The 26572-nt window shown below is 38.6% G+C and overlaps 2 protein-coding genes across 13 annotated transcripts; one reads left to right on the top strand and one right to left on the bottom strand.

The window, feature by feature from the left end:
* Window positions 1-26487, bottom strand: LOC105695877 (cytochrome c oxidase assembly factor 5). 3 transcript variants are annotated; one of them, XM_012417879.1, is made up of 4 exons: window positions 26267-26487; window positions 25981-26082; window positions 25846-25898; window positions 1-19 (listed from the first exon to the last, which is right to left on the bottom strand). In XM_012417879.1, the coding sequence occupies exons 1-3, from the start codon at window positions 26372-26374 to the stop codon at window positions 25857-25859; spliced, it is 252 nt and encodes an 83-aa protein (XP_012273302.1). In that variant the 5' UTR covers window positions 26375-26487; the 3' UTR covers window positions 1-19; window positions 25846-25856. The 3 variants fall into 3 exon arrangements, with proteins under 3 accessions (XP_012273302.1, XP_012273300.1, XP_012273299.1); XM_012417877.1 differs by lacking the exon at window positions 1-19 and adding an exon at window positions 25528-25626; XM_012417876.2 differs by lacking the exon at window positions 1-19 and having other exon boundaries at window positions 25528-25898.
* LOC105695876 lies at window positions 7339-25600 on the top strand. 10 transcript variants are annotated; one of them, XM_023432225.1, is made up of 7 exons: window positions 7395-7440; window positions 8264-8460; window positions 16283-17177; window positions 18500-18661; window positions 20656-20893; window positions 21567-21860; window positions 22799-25600. In XM_023432225.1, exons 3-7 carry the CDS (start codon window positions 16704-16706, stop codon window positions 23011-23013), a joined length of 1383 nt encoding a protein of 460 aa, XP_023287993.1. In that variant the 5' UTR covers window positions 7395-7440; window positions 8264-8460; window positions 16283-16703; the 3' UTR covers window positions 23014-25600. The 10 variants fall into 10 exon arrangements, with proteins under 10 accessions (XP_012273298.1, XP_023287999.1, XP_023287993.1 ...); XM_023432226.1 differs by having other exon boundaries at window positions 7397-7555; window positions 8311-8460; XM_023432223.1 differs by having other exon boundaries at window positions 7397-7606; window positions 8311-8460.
* Window positions 26488-26572: the final 85 nt, after the last annotated feature.

Genomic DNA, 26572 nt, shown 5'->3' with positions numbered 1-26572 from the left:
GCACGTATGCATAAGTACCCTGTTAAAATAAAAGATTATAATTTTATAACATTTTTGTTGGGAATTTAATTCAAACATGGTATACTGATTTTATAACATATTTTCAGAAACAATTTAAAACATATGTTATAAATGTAGGACATATAGGTAAAAAATGTGTAACATATGTTATACATCTCTGTTTAACTGTACTTGCTTTCAAACGCTTTTTTTTTTCTGCAAACAAACAAATTTGACAAACGTCCTGGGCATGTCTGAATACGTCTTTGTAGACGGTCCTGCCTTAAGCGGCGAAAAATTCTTTTTGTATATAACGGGGAATCGAACTCGGAAATCATGGGTAAGTAAAAATCACGTTGTCTATGATGCCACTGCAGTCTCCTATTGAATGTAAGGATTTTTTTTCAGATTAGTTGAACACTTCTCAGAGTCAAAAATATCGCTACAATGCTCCCTCGCCAGTGCCACCGATATTTCTATCTCGATTAAATTTGTTTAAAAATAAACTCACACAAACGATCATAAAATTAAAAACTAATCCGAAAAAGTTATAAACAATATGTACCAAATGACTTTCGAATACCAAATTTATAATTTTTCTCCGCGGTTTGATAAAATTACAACACGGTGTTATAACATTCTAAAGAAATTTATAATTTTATAATAAATGTATACTAATTCACTGTTAAAATTTATAATTTTATTACAACCTTACGTACGTAAAAGTATATGAATTTTATGAATATTTTTTACAGTGCAAGTATATAGGGATGAAGAGCCGCGTGTACATGACCCTACGAATATACGGTACCAAGAGCAGGAATTTACTGCGGTATGTCGTGGCGCATCTAAATTCAACCATAGCGGAATGTATGTTAATTGCCATTCATAAATCCACGAGACTAATGGAGATTTAAATTAAATTTTACGTTTGATTTTTTTTAAGGAACGTACGGAATGTAGAAGTTGGGATTAGCTTTGTTTCCTCTTCGCAGTGATTTTTTATGCAGTAGTATAAAGATATCGGATGTATTTAATGGACGTGAACGTATTTTTAAACATAATTTAATAATTACCCGAGAAATTGTCCATCGCGTATAAAAAAAAAAAAAACATGAATTAAGAGAAGTGAATACATAATATATCTTATCTCAGCACACACCTCGGAGAGAAACCCGTTACTGGGATATAACTGAATAATACATAACGGAATTAATTATTCTCGCAGCAATTAACGATAGACGTTGCATGCGGAAAAGACAAGGACATTCTGCGTGCTGCACTTGAATGTGCATTTTTTTACAGTTCTCTTCAAGATAGACTTCAGGGGAGTAAAAAACTTGATGACAAGTGTTTCCTCCGACAAATCCCTCGTCGTTATTTTAGGTCAAACGGAGAGCAGTTTCCGTTGAGAAATGCAAATTTTTCGCCGCGATCGCGGAAAATAAAACACTGCTCGATATTCTCCTCGGCCTCGTGACTCGATTACGAGTTTCGACGGTTCGGAAAAAGTGCCTTTATTACTATCTCGAGACTTTCGAATAAAGAGAAAAAGAATTGGTAGATTTATATAATAAGAACAAGAATGTCACAAAATTAGTATGCTCGCCTGGGCATTGAGAACCGTAACGTTTGAAGAGACTTAGAAGTGTAATATTGAATTCAGAATAAGATATAAGGCAACAAATTGCAATGTTCAAAAAGGCTAAATTACATATCCACTTATTGATTTCAAATAATCCAGGTAGATTTATATAATAAGAACAAAAATGTCACAAAATAAGTACGCTCGCCTGGGCATTGAGAACCGTAACGTTTGAAGAGACTTAGATGTGTAATATTGAATTCAGAATAAGATATAAGGCAACAAATTGCAATGTTCAAAAAGGCTAAATTACATATCCACTTATTGATTTCAAATATTCCAGGTAGATTTATATAATAAGAACAAAAATGTCACAAAATAAGTACGCTCGCCTGGGCATTGAGAACCGTAACGTTTGAAGAGACTTAGATGTGTAATATTGAATTCAGAATAAGATATAAGTCAAGAAGTTGCAATGTTCAAAAAGGCTAAATTATATATCCCCTTATTGATTTAAAATATTCCAGGCGTTTAACATAAATGTAGTGAAAAAACGAGATCTTTCCTTTTGCTATGCCCACAATCCACAATACATGTGCAGAGCTTGAGGCAATAAATTTCGTAAATAAATTTCGTAAGGTAACTTTGGGTAATAACGCCCATCGTAACTTGAAAGGCTTGTAAAAACTAAAGTATAAAGTATTTTTGAAGGGGAAATGAGCAGAGGGTACATGAACAATGTTTATTTCAATTACAAACTATAAAAATAAAATGTAATTCTAAATAGATACGTAATTAAAAAAATTGAAGGATGGGGCTCCTGGGCTTTGTTACCGAACCGTATAGATAATAAGGCCCCCGGACATTGATGGGAAGATGTACATTAATTTGCACAGTTAGGGCAAATTATGTCATCAAGATCCTCGAATGTTGTCTTCCGGCATTCTTCGTAAAGCCATTTCCTGCCCAGGGCACGTTGCCGAATATCGGCAACCCTATTTTCTTGATAAAAGCTGCGGTCCCAGTTCTCGGTCTTCTTCGAAGCGTCAAGCTTTAATTTTTTAAAGATATTTCGCTCAAATTTTGTTGCGACGTTGTATTTCCAGCAACTAGTCATAGTTTCATGTCCTTGTTGAAAAAGATCTTCGGTTGCGCTATGTTACCGTATGCCGGGCCTTATGTTTTAAAAACAACAAACCATTTCAACAAAACATATCCAACAGAATGTAGAGAAAAGTATAAGGTACTATATACCTGCCAGACAGAGCAGGACTTCACAAAACTTTGGGACAAACAGCTTGAACGCTGCAACCAAATTTGGTCAAATTCCCTCGAAAATATTTCTTATCAATCTCGGTTTACCATGGACCCGTCCACAGCCCCGACAATACCCCCAATGGTCTCTTCTTTGTTCTACTAATTTTCAGAGGGAGCCACAAACATTTGCACTTTTGCTACACGGTGAAATATAAGCATGTGCCTTGCTACGCATATGGGCTTTATTACCCAAAGTTACTTAATAATTTTTTTTCAAATTTGGACAAGGAAAGTGTCAGATTTCCACTGACCTCGGAAGTTACGACTGGGTCGAGTTTTTAAACGCAGCTCGTTGTAGGTAGTAGGTTAGTTTGGAGGTAAAACGAACGGGGGTGGTCGTGTATGGAACATTAACGCGTCGTACGCGTACAGACGCGAGTGAATGCGCGACAAGCAGCGTTGAGTAAGAGGCATTCGCTTCCGTCGTTCCTCTCTTTTTAGTGCCGCTCGCTTTAGTGACGTAACAAATGGCGTTATGGTACAAAGGTACTTTGATACTACTATCCTGTTTGCAGCGTACGCATTTACGGAGCATAACTGTGTGTACTCAGAACGCGATGTTAATAACGACGCGCATGAAAAGTAGGACAATCATTTCAAGATTACATCTTCGTATATGCGCAGGAGGAACCTTCTTATGCTCGTAGTTGTGATATATGTGCAGCTGCTCGCAGTAGTTTGCAGTGCACTTGGAGAAATGTTCTGTCCACGATAAAAAGTTTGACTACAGACTACAAGAAATGAAAACGAGTTTACCGAGGAGTTCCCTTTGAGCCTTAAGAGTGGACAAGAAACTTTGTTGAGTAGAAAATAAGTACACTGGCATGAATCAGGGTGTTCCTACGTTTCCGACGCATTCGTTTCCGTTGTGTCTTCCCTCTCGGTCAACTCGATTATAAACATTCCCTTCCTATTTTAGGTGATGTCACTAGAGCATACCTTTGAATTTTTTGTCACATTTCAAGTAACTGAGCATGGAAAGTCAATTAATAAATAAATAAATAAGTATACTGGCATGAATCAGACTGTTCCTATGTTTCCGACGCATTCGTTTCCGTTGTGTCCTCCCTCTCGGTCAACTCGGTTATAAACATTCCCTTCCCATTTTAGGTGATGTCACTAGAGCATACCTTTGAATTTTTTGTCACATTTCAAGTAACTGAGCATGGAAAGTCAATAAATAAATAAATAAATAAGTATACTGGCATGAATCAGACTGTTCCTATGTTTCCGACGCATTCGTTTCCGTTGTGTCCTTCCTCTCGGTCAACTCGATTATAAACATTCCCTTCCCATTTTAGGTGATGTCACTAGAGCATACCTTTGAATTTTTTGTCACATTTCAAGTAACTGAGCATGGAAAGTCAATTAATAGCTTATTTCATCAGTGACATTGAGCTCGGAGGTGATCCTCTGTGTTGGCAGATAATGTCGTCGAACGAACTCTACATGTACACGGAAAAAAAAAAAAGAATGGTTAGGAAAACCATAAATGTGGTAATCGTACCCCTATTGCAAGGCAACATACGGGACAACCTCGGGAGGAGGTTGCATTAACCAGCGCAACATGGTAAAAAGAACATACTAAGGGTTACTTCCCCATTTAGTCCATGTAACTACAAGGAACGAGTTGTTCCAACATTGGGCATAGTTATTTTAGGAATATCCATTTAAAAATTTACCTTCGACATAAAGAATTCGATTTTTATGATTACATACGTTATACTTATGTTTCTGTCAGTGTTCTCATAAATTCATACCTCAAGTAGTAGAACATCAGTTGATGTTCAAAAACATGGTTTCTCGATGATCACTTCCCTTTTCCCTCTTCTTCGGGGAGAAGTAAAGTCGTTGTATCTTAAACGTAAGGAATAGTAACAGATCATATATGCACTTAATGGGGGTAAACCATTGTTTCTGCAATCACGTAGGCAAGTTTAGAATAGCCTTGCAACGGGTAAAACCTTACTATAATATATGGTTACAGTTCCCAGATAAATCTTCAATTTTCCTGCGCGTATTGTAACCTCTTCATGTACTTAATATTACCATTCCAAATGGTGATCACCTCTGCACCTTTTAGGCGCAATACCATGGATACAATACCTATTCGCAAGGTTACATTTGTGCCCATAATTATGAAAGTGGTCTAAGTCATATATTTTTTGTTTCGAAATTACATTGAATTAATTTCGTTTGAAATAATATGGCGTGAAATAACTGATAAACTCATTTTTTTTTTTAATTTTGATTTAGACCACTTTCATAATTATGGGCACATTTACGATTCCATGTGGTCCATTTCACCATTTATGTGGTTTTACTTCCTACAGTATTTTAAGAATGTCCCTATAGTAATTGTAACCAATTTACTTTTTTCCGTGTACGTGGAAGTATTATGGTTAATATGCACTGGCGGACATGAACAACCCCTCGAAGGATGTAATACCGGAGGAAGTACACCAAGGGAAGGTATTCATGTCCACCAGGGTATAATGAAAGCATGATCCACGATGGATGTTCAATTTCCAAAAGTTGAGGGACCATGTTTCATCCCTTTACAGAGACAAGCTAAAGCACACGAGTGAAGTTGAAACCCTGACTATGAATCGATCTTTCGGTAATTAATTTCACGCGAACGCTGGTTTAGAGCGACTCGTTGATTGAACGAAAATTCATTTTCCATTCGTATACAGTTCTGAACTTATGCATTCCTCTGGTAGACGGAATTTCTGCCGTCTATGTGTGTCGGAAATAAATTTCAACTCCGTTAACGAATACAAATTTCCTAACTCGATTGTAATTCGCCAACAATACCGATATTCGCGTGTTAAAAAAAGAAATTGTTCAATTAACTTTGAAATCTAAAGGATAATTTATAGCCGTAATCGAGAAGAATGTTACTTCTATGCCGAACAATTCGACGACGGAAAAAATTATGTGCACGGGCAAACATTTAATATTAATGATATTTTCATTATTTATTCAATATTTATATATCATTAACGTACAAATTTAATATTCATACTAATGCCTCCTAATTAAATTTCTTACTTGTTAGTTTTGCATGTGATCAGCGAATTATCAAACACTGTTTTCTCCTTGGCAGACTGATACTAAAAAGCGTTGGCCTACAATTGTCTATCGTTGAAACACTGCCGTCAGAAAAAGTTCGATGATATACGGCGTTTTATTGGTGGAGTCTCGTCGTTATTTGGGGTTGTTGTTTTCCGATGATATATCACGAACGTCATATCTAGTTCCTCTTGTCGAAACGTTTCCGAAAATATCTGCCAGATGAAAGCTCTTGATTAATCATACTTTGCGGACCGTACACCATTTTCAAATCGAATTATTTACTCATCAGTTTAAAGAATAGGTTTGATTATGCTCAAATTACCCACCTCAATTAACAAGGCTCTCAGTGACCCACAAGAAGTTAACAAAACACTAATGTTCCTAAAAGACATTAACCTCTTACGCGAATTGTAAAACCTAACCATCATTATTTACTCACCTACACAATTTACTTAAGGTGAAGTGAAACACGTCGAGGAACTTGATCAATGTTGATAAAGAAGATTTTTCTAAATGCCTACGTTGCCGACGTTCGTTTTTATATTGACAGCTATATCGAATTATATTGGGTATTGTACCAAATGGCGTACTCTACCTGTCGTTTTCATACAATAATTATAAAGAAATCGAAGTAAAACTCCAGAAATTCTCTGGATTCATGCCTTCTGGGGCCCTAATTGACTGCGGAGGGACCCCCTGCGCCATCTGTGATTTCCAGGTCAATTAAATTTTCACTCCGAGACCTCGTATTACCATCGTTTTAGCAAAGAAGCGCATACAACACTTTTTTTGCCTTTATCCCGTCCAAATGCGAGTTTATCGATTACCAGAGTGTTCTAAATTATCGTAAAATTGTCCTGACCCTTTCGATTCTCATATCAGAGCCTTCGATAATTGTATATTGATCTAAATATCAGCGCTCGACGCTCTTTTGGTACTGGTCTGGACTGAGTTAAAAAATTTGATTGAAAAATCCAAATTTTGAATGTGTCAGGACAATTCTTAGATGATCAGGAGTGACGTGTCAAAGTTTCGGACAGTTTGGTCTAATACCCTTAAAAAAAAGTGTTGTGTTCGAATCGACTGATTTGAAGGATGTTTCACTTCACCTTAAGCCAACGGTGCGTCGCTAATAACCAGAGCAGTTGATGCGACGTTAAATATTAAAAAAAAAAAAGTTAAAGCGACTCGACCAGGCCTTCCCTCGTGGCTCGTTGTATCTGACAGATCGAGGTATGCCAAAACTCGCACGCGTTTCAAGTATACCATACTTCCCCGAAGAACTTAACAAGCTCTTTTTACCGTAAACGCCTTGAGGTATTTATATCCAGGCGTTACCTGCCAAGCCTATTAATACCAGAGTCAAATACAGTTTCGCGGCCGCTCGCCAATGCGAATCGTCAGTGTCGCGTCGCATAAACAGAAAGTCGCCGCTTCCGAGTGTCTTCCTCCGTTCGAAAGTAACTAGATAACCGATAAAGCTGGATATACTAAAGTGTAAAGGGCGAAACCCACCTTCTTTAGGAAAATCGCGCGAAACCGAATAATAAAACTGTGCAATAAAAGTCTAGACGAGTAAGAACGCTTTTAGAGAACGTTTCCTGCTCCAGTATGCGTCAGTTTAAGGTGAAGTGAAACCCCTTTCAAATCAGTGGATTCGAATAAGACGCTTTTTTTTTTAAGGGTATTGGATAGATCTGTCTGAAACGTTGACAAGTGACTCGCGAGCACCTAGGAATTAGCCTAACGCTTTCAAAATTTGGACTTTTGAAAGAAATTTTTTTACTTAGCCCAGACCAGAACCAAAGTGGCGTCGAGCTCTCATATTTCGATCGATATCCAATTATTGAACGGTCTAATATGAGAAACGAATGTTAGAACAATTGTACGATAACTTAAAACACTCTGGTAGTCGATATATTCGCATTTGAACGGGATAAAGGCAAAAAAGGGTTGTATGCGCTTCTATGCCAAAACGATGGGAATACGATGTCTCGGAGTGAAAATTTAATTGACCTGGAAATCACAGATGGCGTAAGGGGTCCCTCTGCAGTCAATTAGGGCCCCGGAAAGCATGAATTCAGAGAATTTCTGGAGTGGTACTTTGATTTCTTGATATTTATTGCACGGAAACGACAGGTGGAGTATGCCATTTGGTACAATATCCAATATAATTCGACACAGCTGTCAATATAAAAACGAACGACGGCAACGTAGGTATTTAGAAAAACTTTTTTACCGACGTCGATCAAGTTCCTCGATGTGTTTCACTTCACCTTAAAGGGGATTAAGGCATGGGAGGTCGAGGTGTGGAAAAACATCGTTTCTAGGTAAAAGAGAACTAAACTTAACGATTGAAGTGTCCGTGGAGTGTGAAAGGGTTCGACCAATCCCAAGAATCCATTGTGCGGCGGTTTACGTATCGAGGAAAACTCCAGGATAATCAATTACTAGAGGAAATGGCTTTAAAGCCGCATGTGGTCAGTCACAGTAGTGTTTCCCGTGTCTAGTCAGACGCGAACATCCGCACTTTACCGGCGTGATCTGGTGCAGTGTTATTTAGAGAAAACTGCATTGTCGTGCTTAGGTAGTGTATTGTGCAACTGTATTCGTAATTTGATACCTATATCCCGCCACTTTACGTAGAATGCCCGGTTTCCCAAAATTAAAGTCCCGTTGAGATCCTATTGCAAGCCTCGTAGAATAGAGATCTTGAAATGATGTTCATTTGTAATAATCAATTAGAAGTGAACGCGGTCTTAAGATGATATGAAAGCCGCTGAGAAATTTAATCCAGATCGATAAAATAAAATTCATCTACTACCCTTTTTGGTGGTAATACCGTCTTGAATATTCAAGTAGTAACATAAGCTGGCGCGTCACGTTACCGAGATTTATATTTATGTTGAAGTCTTTTACAGTCTACGTTGAGAATTATACGAACTTAAGAGTTCCATATGTCATTTTTGTAAAGTAATGACGAAGAGATCGCTGTAAACCTATCGAAATCCCGTGAATTCCGTTTGCCCCGAGACAAGGCTGCATTCTCTTGCAATCTCTTGGTGGAAGTATTTTCCACATTTTCTCATCTGACTCTGTAATATTCCATTTCTACGGTATTCTAAATTGTTCGAGCTAGGTCCTGGAACTCTTCATTTTCGATTCTAAGCCTCCAAGAAGCGTGAAACATCGAAAACGTTCACGGACCACGCCATGTTGGTTCTAGTCCATGATAAATTAATTTTGGATGAAAATTGACATTTCATGAGTTTGAAAACCTACTTTAGGGCCTCCATTTTCTCGTGGTAAAATTGGAAACGAATCGGTACACCCAATTCGGAGAATACTTTCCCCAACGATTTGACTTCTCAGATATATATGAGCCCATAATTATGAAAGTGGTCTAAGTCCAAATTAAAAGAAATTATATAAACATAACCTTAAAATGGCACGTGGCCCTCTTTAGCGCGTTTTTGAACTACACGATAAGCCGACAAATGACAATCAAACGATAACAGAAACGACAATACTTTCCGGTCTACCTAACAATACATGGAATTCATTTAGTTCTATTATGAAAGTGCATTCATTCAGTTGGGCTCTTCGGAACTAATTATTGGCGGAAAAATAATTTATATATTTTACCCCTATGTCCGCGAATAGCGGTTCAGGTAAGTTAATAACAACGTACATATTATGTGAATATGTTAATTACTATTCGGATATGATGTGATTTGCAGATATTATACGACCACGTAATACTTCTTTAGATGATTCTAAATTCCACGTTTTGGATCTTTCGCCTAAAAGAGGAAGACCAAAAATATACGGAAATATTAAATTACTTCCATTATACCCCACCACTAGACCAGTAATGGAAGAAAAACAAAGATATTATGTTTACATCTCTCCAGTTTTTCAGGAACATTTGAAAAAACCTTAAAAACTCATAATGATGAAAGCCTAAAGTGATAAAAATGGATTTCTTTTGAAAAATAATTAATAAATGTTCATGAATTAATTCATTAAAAATATCGTTTCTAATAGAACTCGTAGTTTTTTATTGCTTTAAGTCATTTATAGGACATTTAGTTAATTTTGAAAATGGTCTAAGTCAATTCACACTCTAAAAACAACATTTTCCTATGAAATTCACCCAAAATTTCATATTCATAATAAATTTCCATTAATCAAGACTAATAAAACTCGAAATTAAAGTGTTGCATAATATAAAAATATTTTTTAATTTATTCAAATGCAATTCATTAAATATCTCGAAACAAGAAATATATTACTTAGACCACTTTCATAATTATGGGCACATATATAGGCTGACTCTTTCATATCACCTGAACTGCGTCTATAATCAGAGAATAGAGATTCCCGCCTTTAGTCAGACTCCCCAATCCACCCTCCACCGTTGCAATCTGGTGCAGTGTTATTTAGAGAAAAGTGTTATTTCGTGCCTAGGTAATACATTATGTGTCTACGTTTATAACATAGTACCTTTATTCCCCGTTTTAATGAGACAAGCTTGATATTCCAAGGCTATCCGACGTTTTATTGATACAATCCTGGTACTCCAAGGTTAAACGTCCGTTGGAGCTTATTGGAATGGTTTTGAGATAGAAATAGAGTCCTTTTAATGGGATTAGTCTAGAATGATCAATTGATAGTACTGATCATATTGATAGTACCTTCTGCTGTATATGGTCGGAAGCAGGACAACTTTCTGCATTTAATTAGTTACGAATGTTCATATTTCACCAAAGCAACTTGATGCAGTGCTATTTAGTTAAGAATGCTTTCTCTGTTAGTGTAGTTACCGGATGTGCCCTTTATTAATTACATGTGATATGCATTAGGTATCTTTGCATTATACCTATTTCATTCGAGCAATGCTGGTAATTTGATGTTACACTCTCATAGGAACTTGCTATAACTTCTTTTCCTGAAGCTTACTTCGCAAAATATGTTCTTGTATAATAGTTCCAGAATCATTGATTACTAGCAGAAAAGGCCTCAGGTTCACATATAGTTACTCGCAGTAGATCTTCCCACGTATAGGCAAACGTGATTATAAACGCTTCCTCGTTCAATTCCATATAGTGTTACCTAGAGAAAATGGTATTTCTGAGCCTAGGTAACGAATTTAGATACATCCATAACAAAAAGACCATTTGCAACGTAGGATGTCCATTTATTTGCAACCTATTTTATTAAAATCCTATCCCAGACATAAGAAACTGTTTAAAAGTAAACGTTTTTTAATGGGGAGGGGAGGGTCTTATAAAATGCATTTCTATGGAGATGATCTTAGCCCATCATACGCCAGCAAAACTTCTCGCATCAAATCAGACGTAGATAATCGCTCTTTCCGAATAAAATTCAGTAATGTAACGGTAGATAGGAAAAAATACTTCTTTAAAACCGAGACATATTTGTCAGCAGTTCACGTAAACTATGCCTTTTCGATATTCTTTCACAAGGACTCATTAAAAAGCCTTACTGATTTAAGATGATATGAAAGGGTCATTCTATATATCAGAACGTCAAAATATTGATAAAACTTTTCTCTGAACTGGGTGCACCAAATCATGTGAAACTTTAACATGTGATTATGGAGGCTCTAAGGAAGAACGCGCTGCCCGTGAAATTTCACTTCTCCGGAAAAAAAAAGAAAGAAATATCTTTCTTTAGTTCTTGTTCGAGATAAGTAGACAATTTTTTTCGAAAACCGAAATTTCATGAGCAGCGCATTATTCCTTAAGGCTCCCATAATCACGCGTTAAAGTTGCAGATAATTCGGTGCACCCAGCTCGGAGAAAAGTTATATAAATATTTTCATTTTTTCTTATGTATATATCACACCTTCATATCACGTTAAGGTGAAGTGAAACCCCCTTCAAATCAGTCGATTCGAATACAACACTTTGTTTTAAGGGTATTAGACCAAACTGTCCGAAACTTTGACACATCACTCCTGATCATCTAAGAATTGTCCTGACACATTCAAAATTTGGATTTTTCAAAAAAATTTTTTAACTCAGTCCAGACCAGAACCAAAATGGCGTCGAGCTCTCATATTTCGATCAATATACAATTATCGAAGGCTCTGATATGAGAATCGAAAGGGTCAGGACAATTTTACGACAATTTAGAACACTCTGGTAATCGATAAACTCGCACTTGAACGGGATAAAAGCAAAAAAAGTGTTGTATGCGCTTCTATGCGAAAACCATGGGAATACGAGGTCTCGGAGTGAAAATTTAATTGACCTGAAAATCACAGATGACCCAGGGGGTCTCTCTGCAGTCAATTAGGCCCCCAGAAAGCATGAATTCGGGGGATTTCTGGAGTTTTACTTCGATTTCTTTATAATTATTGTACGAAAACGACAGTTGGAGTATCCCATTTGGTACAATGCCCAATATAATTCGATACAGCTGTCAATATAAAAACGAACGACGGCAACGTAGGCATTTAGAAAAATCTTCTTTATCGACGTTGATCAAGTTCCTCGACGTGTTTCACTTCACCTTAAGCCAACTGAGTTATGAGATGGGAAGAAATGAATTCTCTTGTAATTTTATATCCTGACGGGCCCACGACGGAATCCATAATCATAAGCAACCCTGTCCTTCTTCGTTCACCCGCTCTGCAAAGCACCTGCAACGCACGCAAGTGCAGTTCAACTATTCGGTGACCTCGTGTTCGAGAGCGGCAGTGGGTGTCCCGGTGCAGTCCGCCCACTCGGCTGGGAGCGTCGCGACGCCGCTCGCCGGCGTCCCAGTGCGGGGGTGTCGCTCGCTGAGGACTGCAGCGACCTCCTCCAGCCGACGGGTTTTCAACGAGTCCGTGTGTGTGTTTTGTTCGCACGTCCGGGTGGACGAACTTCGACCGTCTGTCCACCTTATTCACAAGTCCAATCCAACCTACTCGGTCAACCTAACCTAACCTAACCCACCAGCAAAAAATAACATACATAATTAAGACAATTTACATTAGGGAAGGAAAGTTCTGCTCCCAACTTTTCGCGCTTCCACGTGTATTCTTTTCTCGACCAGGTGGACGAACTCCCGCTGTCTACCCTGCTAAAAATATTCATACACTCTTGGTACATAAGATTGTAGTGAAATTATAAATTTCATGTCTAAAAAGCGAATTATCACATATTTATGTTGAACTTCAAAATGTCTAATTTTCTAACGTCACAGTAGAAGTTTGTGAAGTTTCCTAGAAGAATGTATAACTTGTTATAATTTTCGTCTGGATATGTTATAAAATTGGTATGCCATGTCCGGATGAAACTTCCTACGAAAGTATTATAACATTTTTCTATTTTTAACAGGGTAGTCACGCCGGAGGCAAAACCTAACCTACCTTAATCTATCCTAAAGGGAGACACGGAATCGCCATAACCTACATTAGGGGGATAAAATTCGGCTGCGATGACAGCGCCGCGCGGCGCGCGACGGCCTCGAGGAGAGTCTCAGAACTAAGCGATGACTTGCCCGTGAATATTTCAATACGTATCGACCCGCGGCCACGTGCATTCGTCTAGGTGTTTGCGGTGCCTCGTGGCATTGGGAGGAGCCTCAAAAAGCGTTCCCAGAGGGTACTGCGCGTGGCCGTCCGTGTTTCATAGAGGGTGCCTCGTCGGCTCGCTCCACCAGCCGGTCGCCCCTCTTTGATTCGACACTCCTTTCATCGGCGAGTTTCAAACCGTTCCGAATTTTCTTTTTCTTTTCTTCCTCGCCTCCTTCTACTCTTTTACTTTACTTTTAGTGGATTTCACTGAACGCGCGTCTTTAGGGGGAAACTCCGCCGGAGGCCGCTGCGCTTCCGGGCTACGAGGAGGCGCTTCCGCGTAGGTGACCCCGGATTCCGTAGATTTCGAAATCGGGCTCTCGTCAACGATGTGGCAAAGTAAATTTTATATACCCTTTCATTCATTCCGAAGAGAATCGACATCGCGGCTCGAAATCCAGGGGAAATTGCTTTCGATAGGGTTCACTTAAGTTAAGGTTAAGGTGATGTGAAACGATCGATTATTGGTCGGGGCAGACAAAACTGATTCTTTCTACCCGCGGGGGAACGTCCGGATATTCCCTAGAAAGCATTACCAAACGTTCACGTAGGTTTATACCTACATTTAGGGGTATCGATGCAAATTACGCAGAAGTACAAAGGCACGTGGAGTACTTAAGGTGAAGTGAAACCTCCTTCAAATCAGTCGATTGGAATACAACACTTCGTTTTAAGGGTATTAGACCAAACTGTCCGAAACTTTGACACATCACTTCTGATCATTTAAGAGTTGTCCTGACACATTCAACATTTGGATTTTTTTTTTAATTTTTTAACTCAGCCCAGACCAGAACCAAAATGGCGTCGAGCTCTGATATTTCGATCAATATACAATTATCGAAGGCTCTGATATGAGAATCGAAAGGGTCAGGACAATTTTACAACAATTTATAACACTTTGATAATTGAGAAACTCGCATTTGACTGGGATAAAGGCAAAAAAAGTGTCTCATGCGCTGCTATGCTAAAACGATGGGAATACGAGGTCTCGGAATGAACATTTAGTTAACACCCATATCACAGATGGCGCAGGGGGTTCCTCTGCAGTCAATTAGGACCTCAGAAACCATGAATTCGGGGGATTTCTGTAGTTTTACTTCGATTTCTTTATAATTATTGTACGAAAACGACAGGTGGAGTATGCCATTTGGTACAATGCCCAATATAATTCTATACAGCTGTCAATATAAAAACAAACGACGGCAACGTAGGCATTTAGGAAAATCTTCTTTATCGACGTTGATCAAGTTCCTCGACGTGTTTCACTTCACCTTAATGCCTTTACTGGAAAATAGGTTACGAAACAATTGCACGATGCAGACATACATTTCATCCTATAATCACAATTCGAAGTGCACGAATTAAAATAACGAAACTACATGTATACATATGTAGACATGTACCTAATGTATACATATACATACATATAACGTACAGATATGTACGTTACGTATACATATATTTTGTGTATGTTACGTACAGACATACATTTAATCCTATAATTACAATACGAAGTGCACGAATTAAAATAATGAAACTACATATGTACATATTGTATACGTATACAGACATATAACGTAGACATATGTACGTGACGTAACATACGTAACATACACATAACGTATACATATGTACATAATGAGACTACATGTAGAACATATATCATTTAAACGAGCGAATGGTGTAAATTTGATTCCTCATCTCTGCCAATGGTATGTAACTTGTTGCACGATTTGCAAGCTTTGTGCTGGAATAATCAGGCGCAATTTGTCGAATTTCCGTCATTTTCGCGATAATAGGATCCTAGAAAAAATTGAACATCGTACATTTAACCGAAGGAGTATCCGAGCCTTAAGGTAATGTGAAAGTGGCGTCGAAGAGGTTTCGTTTATATAACTTTTCTCCCAACTCGGTTTACCGAATAGTCTGAAACTTTACAACGTGAATAGGAAGACTATAAGGAAGGTCCTGAAACGCATGGAATTTCAATTCTTTTCAAATTTCTTTATAGGTATTTTAAAAATAGTTTATAAAAAATGAAATTTCGCGAGTTTCAGGACCTACCTTAGGGTCTCCATATTCACGTTTTAAAGTATGAAACGATTTGGGACACCCAGTTCTTAGAAAAGTTTTATGAACGACTGAGCTTTCGGGTGTCACTTTCACATCCCCTTAAGGTGATATGAAAGGATCACTCTACATATATAAAACGTCAAAATATTCATAAAACTTTTCTCCAAACTGGGTGCACCGAATAATTTGTAACTTTGACACGTGATTACGGAGGCTCTAAGGAAGAACGCGATACTCGTGAAATTTCATTCTTCACAAAAAAAAAAAATGTGATTTTGGTTCTAATCTGGCTAAATAAAAAGTAATTTTTGTATAAAAATGAAATTCCACTCGTAACGCGTTCTTCTTTGGGCGTCCATAATCACTTGTTAAAGTTTCAAATGATTCGGCGCACCCAGTTTGGAGAAAAGTTTTATAAATATTTCGACCTTCCGATATCCACAATGACCCTTTCATCCTGCCTTAATCAGGAAAGGTAACATTTCACAAAATCAGTTTCAAAGGCTCCCACTTCTTTCCCGTATTTCTTTCAGCCTTCCCCCCCCCCCGTCCTTAATAAATTCACTCTAAAACGTAGCTTAAAGGCCCAATCTAGAAACCAAGTAATGGAAGCACAAATTCCACAATGCGGTACCTAGGAACGATTACCGAAACCCCCGACCACCCTCGACCTCCTCGAGGCTTTACTTCCACCCCCCCTCGGTCGAGCGCCCCAACAAGAACGACCTCAGTGGACCAGAAAGTGACTCGAAGATCAAACTCAAGATCAGCTCCAAAAACTCAAAAGGTGGTTAACCAGGACACCCGCGCTTCGGCCGACAACCCTCCCAGTTACCACCTTCGTCCCCGATCTCCCGTCGATCCTCGGCCGGTCGAACCTCAGAAGCCAGAGTCCGCGAGGTCCAAGAAATAATTGAGCCTCACGCGGAGGTCCAAATTTGGATGAAAGAAATAGCAAAGAAGGAACCGCCGGCTGTTAAATACGCTTTAATGAAATAGACATCGGAAGTGTGCCGGCGAAGTAACGATTACCCGAGTGCGCAGCGATATCGGTCGGTCATGAATCTGATGTTCCGAAAGAACTTCGGAGCCGACAAGGGCCCCGGTGGTGGAGGGGGCGTAGGAAGCGACCGATCCGCGCCCGGGTACGGGGCGGGGGCAGGCCCCAGCGCGGTCGGCGTGGGAGGCGTGGGACTGGGGGGCACGCGGCTGGGGGGCCGNGGCGCCGGGGGCGTGGGGGGCCGTGGGCCCGTGCGGCGCAGCCGCGAGTTCGGCTACTACCCCATGGACGAGCTTCCCACTCACCCCCTCCGAACTCACCTGTTCCTGACGCCCCCCACAGGTGGGAGCGCCGCTGCCGCCGCCGAGGAACCCGAGCGGCTCGGGCCCGGGCCCAGGCGCAACTCCGGCGGGCCCCTCATCCGCTGGGGCGGGGCCTCCTCCGGGCCCGCCGGGAACCCCAACAAGCGGAAGCAGAGCGGGGTCCACCCGAAGGAGCCCGAGGAGCCCGCCACCCCGACGGCCTCTAGACAGGTAATTCCAGCTGATTGGCACCGACTCTTGACCCACGGTTTCCCTCTTCGTCTATCGCGCCAAATATTCACTTTCTGGACGGTATCAAAATGATATCAAAGAATCGGCCTATATATACCGAGAGGTCAAATCGTTGGGGAAAGTATTCTCCTAACTGGGTATACCGATTCGTTAATAATTTTACCACGTGAATATGGAGGCCCTAAAGTAGCTCCTGAAACTCATGAAATTTCATTTTTCATCCAAAATTAATTTATTATGGACTAGAACCAAAATGGCCTGACCCGTGCTTGTTTTCAATGTTTTGCGCTTCTTGGAGGAGTAGAATCGAAAATGAAGAGTTTCAGTCGAATAATTTAGAATATCGGAGAAATTGACAGGGTCAGATGGGAAAATATGGAAAATACTTTCACCAACGATTGCAAGAGAATGCTGGCTTGTCTCGGGGCTGACACGTGTTTTTAGAGCAAAAATTTAGTTGCAGCTAAACGTCACAGATGGCGACGTTGATCCTAAACAGTCGTTAGAATAATGAATTCACGGGATTTCGACAGTGTCACGTCGACGTCTTCGTTCTTACTTTGCAGAAATGACATAAGGAACGCTTCAGTTTGTATAATTCTCAACGTAGACTGTAAAAGATTTGAACATAAATATAAACGTCGGTCACGTGACGCAGCAGCTTATATTCCCCCTTAAGTATTCAAAATGACGTTACCACCAAAAACGGTATAGATGAATATTAATTTATCGACCTCGATTAAATTTCTCATCGCCTTTCGTATCATCTTAAACTCTTCAAAAGAAATTATTCTTATATTGCTAGGCCTAAAGAGGTCCGATAACTCAAAAAGTATCTAACATCTTGGTTTGCATTTTTTTTTTATTCTTCGGAATTGAAAATCATTTATTTATGATGTTTGCACCAAAATGTTGATAATACAGAGGATTATTCTTTCGCTAAATCGGCTGTTCATTTTGTGTGCTTGATCGCTTCGATGAATTATGCGATGTTGTGCGTCGTCAATATTCGCAAAATTCCCTCGGCTTTCTGCGTTTTGGATCCCAGAAGAGGCCTCGCTAACTCGTGACTATTATCAACGAAGCCTGTGACAGTTTAGAAATTTATTAACCACCATTGGAACATCATGTATATGCATCATGTCTCGCGTACGCGTACATGGTCGCTACAAAGTCCTTGACATTATTTAATATTTATCGCGTGACGTCGGTATCGGCTTTTACACTCGGCAGTCTCGATCTTATCAAACGTACGTGTAATGGGCACGTCGAATCAGTGACAAATGTTTCTACTTTTACAGGTGTCATTCAGCGCCAACCGATCGTCTGGAACTTACACGCCACTCGTCACTTCCGGAAGCAGTCCACCTCGAAGTGAACCAATTTCGTTGGCAACTTTAGATCGAGACTGCTTCATAATTCCATTGGCCTCTTTGGAACGATTTCTTCCAGCAGGAGTACCGGTAAATAATACGTTATTCACTCTATATACCACGTGACGTGACGTGACGTGAGGTGACGTGAAAGTGGCGTCAAAGAAGTCTCGTTTATGAAACTTTTCTCCGAAGTGGGTGTAACGAATCGACTCAAACTTTACAATATAAATATGGAGGGTATAAGAAAGATCCTAAAACTCATGAGATTTCAACATTTTTGAAATTCGTTCATAGATATTTTTAAACTTTTTATAAAAAGAAATTCAATTTCACGAGTGTCAGGACCTTCCTTATAGCCTCTATATTCACGTTACGAAGTTTCAAACAATTCGGTATACTCAGTTCGGAGGAAAGTTGGATGAACTATTGACCCCACCGATGCCACTTTCACATCTCCTTAAGGTGAAGTGAAACACGTCGAGGAACTTGATCGACGTCGATAAAGAAGATTTTTTTAAATACCTACGCTGCCGACGTTCGTTTTTATATGCACAGCTGTGTCGAATTATATTGGGCATTGTACCAAATGGGATACTCCACCTGTCGTTTTCGTACAATAATTATAAAGAAATCGAAGTAAAACTCCAGAAATCCTCTGAATTCATGCTTTCTGGGGCCCTAATTGACTGCAGAGGGACCCCCTGCGCCATCTGCGATTTTCAGGTCAATTAAATTTTCACTCCGAGACCTCGTATTCCCATCGTTTTGGCATAGAAGCGCATAAAACACTTTTTCTGCCCTTATCCCATTCAAATGCGAGTTTCTCAATTATCAAAGTGTTCTAAATTGTCGTAAAATTGTCCTGCTCCTTTCGTTTCTCATACGAGAACCTTCGATAATTGTATATTGATCGAAATATGAGAGCTCGATGCCATTTTGGTTCTGGTCTGGGCTAAGTTAAGAGTTTTTTTTCCGAAAATCCAAATTTTGAATCTGTCAGAACAATTTTTAGATGATCACGCGTCATGTTTCAAAATTTCGGACAGTTTGATTCAATGCCCTTGAAAAAAAAAGTGTTGTATGAACTGATTTGAAGGGAGTTCACTTCACCTTAAGAAGATATGAAAGGCGCTGAGAAATTAAATCGAGGTCGATAAATGAAAATTCATCTGTACACTTTTTGGTGGTGTCATTTTGAATACTCAAATGGTAACATAAGCTGGAGCGTCACGTTACCGACATTTATGTTTATCTTGAACTCTTTTACAGTCCACGTTAATAATTATACGAACTGATATAATACAAATATTTCATATAATTCTTATTCTTATTCAACGTTATTACTGACGTATAAAATATTTCAACAATAGTAAGTAAAATTACTCTCATGTACACGAGTTTGCCGGCCCTTATAAGAATACGTAAAGCAAATTCCTAGGCCTTGAAACATTATTACCGTTTCTCATGAAAGACAAGTAGTATAATATGAATGTAAGGCAATGAAGTATTGCACGCGAGCAAAAGCAGTACATACGTATCCAATCATCCATTTACCAAATATCCATGTAATATAGGTATCCACTCGCGGCACTCAACAGCAACACAAACTTCATAAAAGTCGCTGTAAACTTATAGCATGAAATATTTATAGTTGATACGTTTTATCACCTCCGAGGTCTTCTCTTTAACCTTATAATTCCGAAACTGTAGCTACTGTAAAACTATGTGCATCGTGAATGCGGCAAAACTGAATCATTGCTAACATTGATAATATATTTTTTGTCCAATTCAGGGCTTTTTCTTTAAGGAGATTCATACCCATTGACGATGTTAAATCTACCCATTTTTCAAAAAAGTACATGAATTTTTCATCTCAACAAAATAATTGTTTCTTGCGATTATATGTGATTCAGGCAACAATATATATTTGTCAATCAATTTATTTTCTTTCAGTGTGTGTTTCGTTTTTTTCCTATACCAGTCACATAATAAGGTATTTTCACCCTATCAATATGAGTCCCCATAAGTGTTGCAAATATTCGCAGAATATGAATATATCCATTTAACTGATCTCTTTTAAGCATGCCCCAATTGCCGATAAGAAGAGGTCGGGCAGCCCTCTTTCCGTCCTCGAGGTGGAGGACCCGAAACAATGTGTTCTGGCACATTTCATGACCCCTCTGGAACCCCTGGATCCTTTGGTGGAATCGCCAATTTCCCGACCATTGGTTCTGCAACGAGATACAGCGGCGGAATTGCTCGCAGAAATTGCATCATCCGCTTCGCAAAGTATCCTATTAACCAACATGGAACGGAATGGTAAACTTAGTACCCATATAAATCACTAATATTATGGAGCCATCAGTACTTGCACATCTATCGGAGATAGTCCGTTCCGTTAACGTTTCATGACCCATAGAAGTTATATATCTATCATGAATCTGGAAATTGAATGCTCGTTTTGTCTTACACCTACTACACCTGAGACGATGCCATAAAAAAGAAATAGCCAGTGGATATAGCCAAACCTTAGAATTTTGTAAAAATAAACATTAACGTCCCGTAATCAGATTTCTATAATCGCACAAATTGTAACCTTGTAGTCTCGATCGACGCAGAAACACAAAGCATTAAGATGGTATGAAAGGCGTCGAGAAATTTCATCAAGATCGATGAATTAAAATTCATCTGTACCAAAATGGACAATATATAATTCAATAAAATATTTATTCGCTATAAAAAAATCATCTTTCATTTTCATAAAAAAAAACTAAATTACTTTCCGAACAACCCAATATTCTCGATTTCTAAGTGAATAGCCCCTCGATTATTGTCTCAAACTGATCATATATGTTGCGGAATTATTATCCGTTNAAAACAACAAAAAACGAAATTACTTTCCGAACAACCCAATATATAGGCTGACTCTTTCATATCACCTTAATGACCAAATATCCGATGTTATTGACGTATAACGATTTTTTGTTTGCAGCCGATTTTCCGTTTATTTCTTATTATCTAATAAACAAGCAGAACACCGACCCAGTCGACTTTTATCAGGAAGTTCAATGTGCGACCCTGAAAAAGTTCGATCCTCGCGATTTGCGGTATGCGGCCAACCACACTTTGGATCTGTTCAACGAAGTTGCGACCATCGCCAGGCCTCCTCTGGAGCCGCCCGGAGGAAGACCGCCCATTCCGTCCACTGGTTACATCGTTTCTATATTCAAGGTGTTCGAAGGAGACGATGGACTCAAATTTGAGCAGAACTGGCTTTATTGGACCGGTAAACGATAACATCTCCCCTTAAAGCCCAACAATCCCACCAAACACCCTGTTACAGTTACATGACACTGTCACTAACATGACATATAACAAATTTTATTCAAAAGATACATTAATATCATATAACGTTGAATTATTACCGTTCGGTAACATCGTTACAAACTTGGTAATCTTGTAGTTATATAATATTAACGTAACATGTTACCAATATGTTATGTAAATGTTGCATTATTAATTTTATAACAGTGTTGTATACCTGCGGAGGAAGTAGTAATACAAAACTTACTTATATGTTATATGTATCTTACATTACATGTGACAAACGTCATGTAATGGTTATATTATTGTTACGTAACCGTGTTTGGTGGGATTATTATACGAGAGTTCTTAGTTCCCAATAAAGGACAAGACTCAACAAATCATTAAGATAGAAAACACCGTATTAGCTTCTTAAAAATAGATCATTTGATTTCAAACCAGTTCACTTAACAAAGACAATTGATTATGAATGGGAAGAAACTATATAATTGTTTGGTAGTACATAGAGCTTTATGAAATCGAGTGAGATTGATTAGAATGATTGAGGGCATTGATTCCAAGTATGTTACGCAATAAATTGGGAAACAATACATCTGAAACAAGGAAATGCTTCTTATTATCGAGAAGACACGTATTCTACCCAACAAGGCCGATCATAAGCATCAGGTTTTCCAGTAACTGTTTTCTTTAACACCACTAAGGGAACCGGAAAGAAATATGCAACTTACAAAATCACTCCATGATGGTTCGATTTAATGCCAATTTTGACCCTCTCTGGCCCCACTGTGTGCCGGATCCAAAAACGTGATGTTCACGGCCGGTTATGTTTTGCGGATGAGACAATAGGAAATCTGGCTTCTTCAGGCAAGACGCGCTGATATGAATGATATTTGTTAACAGGTGCAAGAATGATGTATCGGTATCTGCCAAAGTCCGTGGGCCTCAGAAGAATAACACTGCACAAGTCGATGTCTCAAGGCGACAAGATGTATTTACTGATCTGCGAGTGTTCACAGCTTCAGGATAATTTATCAGCAGCCGCAATATTACTGCCGGCTCTTCGAGCACGTCTCTGTGGCTATACTGGATTGTACAGGCCATCGGTGTGTTTCTGATTCTTCAGAAAACCATGATTATATAATGAAGAAACCATTTTCCAAGGAGAGACTCTAATTCGAGGAGTACTTTTGACTTGAATCAGATCTCCCGAAAGATCAGCTACCGAAAGTCGAATCGGTAATCAGCAAACGATTAATGGTGCCATTATTAATACAGGAAAAGGACTTTCAAAATCAGCTGGGAATACTTGACACTATCGTTTTGCGAGAAGGAACGTAGAACGGTAAAATCGGTTTGAAAATACGTAGCCGTTATAATAATGCTAGCGTTACAACGGCTACGTTTCTTTTCGTAACGAAAAATAACAACTAGCCGAAGGTATTGTTAACAAGCCAAATGATTCTTTTTTTCCATACAACGATTTTTACCGGTACCATAATTGGCGACATATCATACATGAAAAACTGTGATACTGAAAAACATATATCACACGCATGTGAATACGAAACCTTGTAGAGAGTTTTTCTTTATTAGGTACGATACGGTTCGGTAGATTAAGATGTAGGATCCAGGGTACGTAAAAAATGGTTTTCATCTTAGGAAGGATTTTTAATCCTAATTCAAAGGATGCGTTAATCTTCAGCTCCATAGATCTATTTGAAGCGGAAAGCGAAGCACGTCCGAAACAATAACTTCATTGACGAAGAAAAACATTTCCTCTTGTTGAGAAGCATATAATTAATTATTGTAATTCTAGACAATATTAGGCAGAATCAAAAATGGCATTATTCCCTTCTTTTTTATAAGGCCGAAAATTAATAGGGAAGGTAATGATATTACATTTTGCTAGTACTCGTTAAAGTTATTTCACCGTTGATTCGCGATGGTTTCAAATGTAATTAGAGTCAATTTTCTATGTGGCTTAAGAGGGAATGGTATGATTAAAAAAGCCCGAGTTGACCGTGCTGCCACGTAACAGCAAGCAGAGGCAACACTTGTGACGTAACAAGCGTCGTTGCTGTGCCGTCCAGTGGAAGTCACGGTACCGCGATTTCGATGTCAAGTAGCCTTATCAAGAAACTAGGTAGAGTTTCGAGCCAAATACATTTTTGAGCGGAATCCCAGTAACGTCACGTTATGGGAACTATGTTACAGTCCTGGAGTAGTATAATGAGACTTGATGCCTATGGTTGGTTCCACAGAAAGAGACTCCAGAAGCGGAACCCAAGATCTCAGATTTTCGCTGATCTAACGATGCGAGCGCTACTTGCGGAAAATGAGGAAACTCTAATCCTATGTGACTAAAACATTTCCTACCGATATAAATGACCTAAATTGCTTTTAATTTTGCATTTAAGGTACGTCAAATGAGACGATAATCCTCATATGATATACAGAATCTGATGTTTTTAACGCGATAAAGATTAGCGGGCACGTTAGCAGACGATAATCTTGAATTGAAAAATTTCATCGAAGAGGCGCTCTCGGCACTAAATCAGAAACAAATTTGAAGATCTTGGACCCCTAAAGTGGGAACGATTTCAATACGTGGTGTTGTATCTCCTTATACTACTTCGTTGTTACAGTTCTAAGCGTTGAGCGAGTAACGAAAAAAGCCATGTGGGATCACCATGACAAATTCGTGGACTGCCAGTCCGGATTTTTACTCAGTGTTTATATTTTCTCTGACACGTAATTGAAAAATCTGACTCCACAGGGAAAGTTATATGCTCGCGAAGCTGTGATTTCATCCATTCAAATTATTCAAAGTACTAGGTTGAGGAATAAGTTTGCGCCGTTTTAATTACATTATCTTACGTTAAAAACGGCGGGAACTTGTTCCTAAACCTAATACATCCAGTGCAAATATTTTTGAGGGCAAAGTTTCCCCACTTCCAGGTCGCATAAATGTGAAAACACACACAGATAAAATAATGTACCATTCCCCCTTAGAAACAAGTCCTGGGAAATATTAAAAGTTAAAAATAGTCATTCAGTCTTTCTAAAAAAAATGTATATTTGACTTGTTCATTAGAAGACCCGAGACTACTTTTAGGAGATCTATGCATAATAGAGGGAGAGACATAGCTGGCTGCGGATCTACATCGTAGTACAAAATGAATAGGCGATAAGCTTGTTGCACGAAGACAATAGTTGTACATAATTGCGCAGGCGCAATTTGTTACTAATATCATAGGTTTTTATTGAAATCTATCCTTTTTGCAACACAGATGTACACATCGACCATGAAACGATAGAACTAATACAAGCCTTGCCATTATACTGTGATTCGTGTGCATTTTAACTGATGCACTCGCGCAAATTTAATATGATTAAAAAAATACTGTGATTACATGATTGAAATGTTAAAAGGATACATTTTGCAAAAAATCGGTTTGTGTCCATTGTGACAGTAATTATCACAAATGAATTTGTGACAAGGTTTCTTCTGAATAATTATAAAGATAACCTTCAATTCTCTTTGAAATCTCCTAGTTATTAATTTACATAACCACTTATACAGCTTTTGCAGCACACTGAGATTTTTTCAAACAGCAATTTTGCGACTCTTCAATGAAATATACTTCTAATTTATTGATTCGTGTACAATGAATGAAATGATAATAAATCAGTAATCCAATACATTATCTTCAATATTCACATTACTCCTGAAATGATTGAATCTTAAGTAGTTTTAAGCGAAAACATCATTGCCCTTGTAATATAATGGAATGAAACAAAACCCTTAAATGGTACTTCTGCATAAGATTAATCAATAACAGTACCAAAGTGGAAATATAAATGTAATTTAAATTTTCTTCCAACCACTGATATAAACGATCTTACTGAATTATAATTAATTTTTAAAACTATTGAACAACCGTTACCTTCTTAGGTATCAATAACCCCTAGGCCCACGAAATCTTCTTCTACCATCCACCTATAAATATATTAAAATTGAGATCATGCAAGGGATATAATAAAAATAACCTTTTGCACTACGAGATGTATTATGTACTTACTATTGAACGTTTACACTCAAAAAATGTATTTCGCAGAATGTGACATTCATATGGAACAGTTTCATCACCAGTAAGAAGGCACTCTCTCGGTGTGCGCTTATGCTAAAATATATAATAACCAAATAAGTCATTTATAATTACCATTTACAACGATCAAAGCATTGTGATATATTGAAAATCACATCGATGGTATGCATTTCTTCTAATTGAATGTCATTATATTTGAGGAAAATTAAAACTGTTTCTGAATTTAATACAAGCTATAAGGTTATCGATAACTGCTTACTATTTTACAGCAATCACTTTCTAATAAACATAGTTTTAAGTCGGCTCTAACACCAGCACATCTTGATTTATCCGCTAATCTTTCATTTTCCTCTGAATATCTCACCATTTTCGAAAATGTCTTTAATTGTTATTCAAATTATCTTCGCCCAAAAATTAATCTTTGTACGAAGTGAGCGAGCAGATATTTCACGTTTTTGTCTGAAAGTGAAGTACACTGGACTCCATCGATGGCTTGCACCTGGTCCGCACTGCCCTCTCCGGCCGCGCAGCGTACTAGCGGCGGGAGCAGCGCGGAATTCGAATC

This window comes from Orussus abietinus, unplaced genomic scaffold (assembly GCF_000612105.2).
Source record: "Orussus abietinus isolate OABI.00-Male unplaced genomic scaffold, Oabi_2.0 scaffold215, whole genome shotgun sequence".
NCBI lineage: Eukaryota > Metazoa > Arthropoda > Insecta > Hymenoptera > Orussidae > Orussus > Orussus abietinus.
This window is presented reverse-complemented; position numbering and strand designations above follow the sequence as displayed.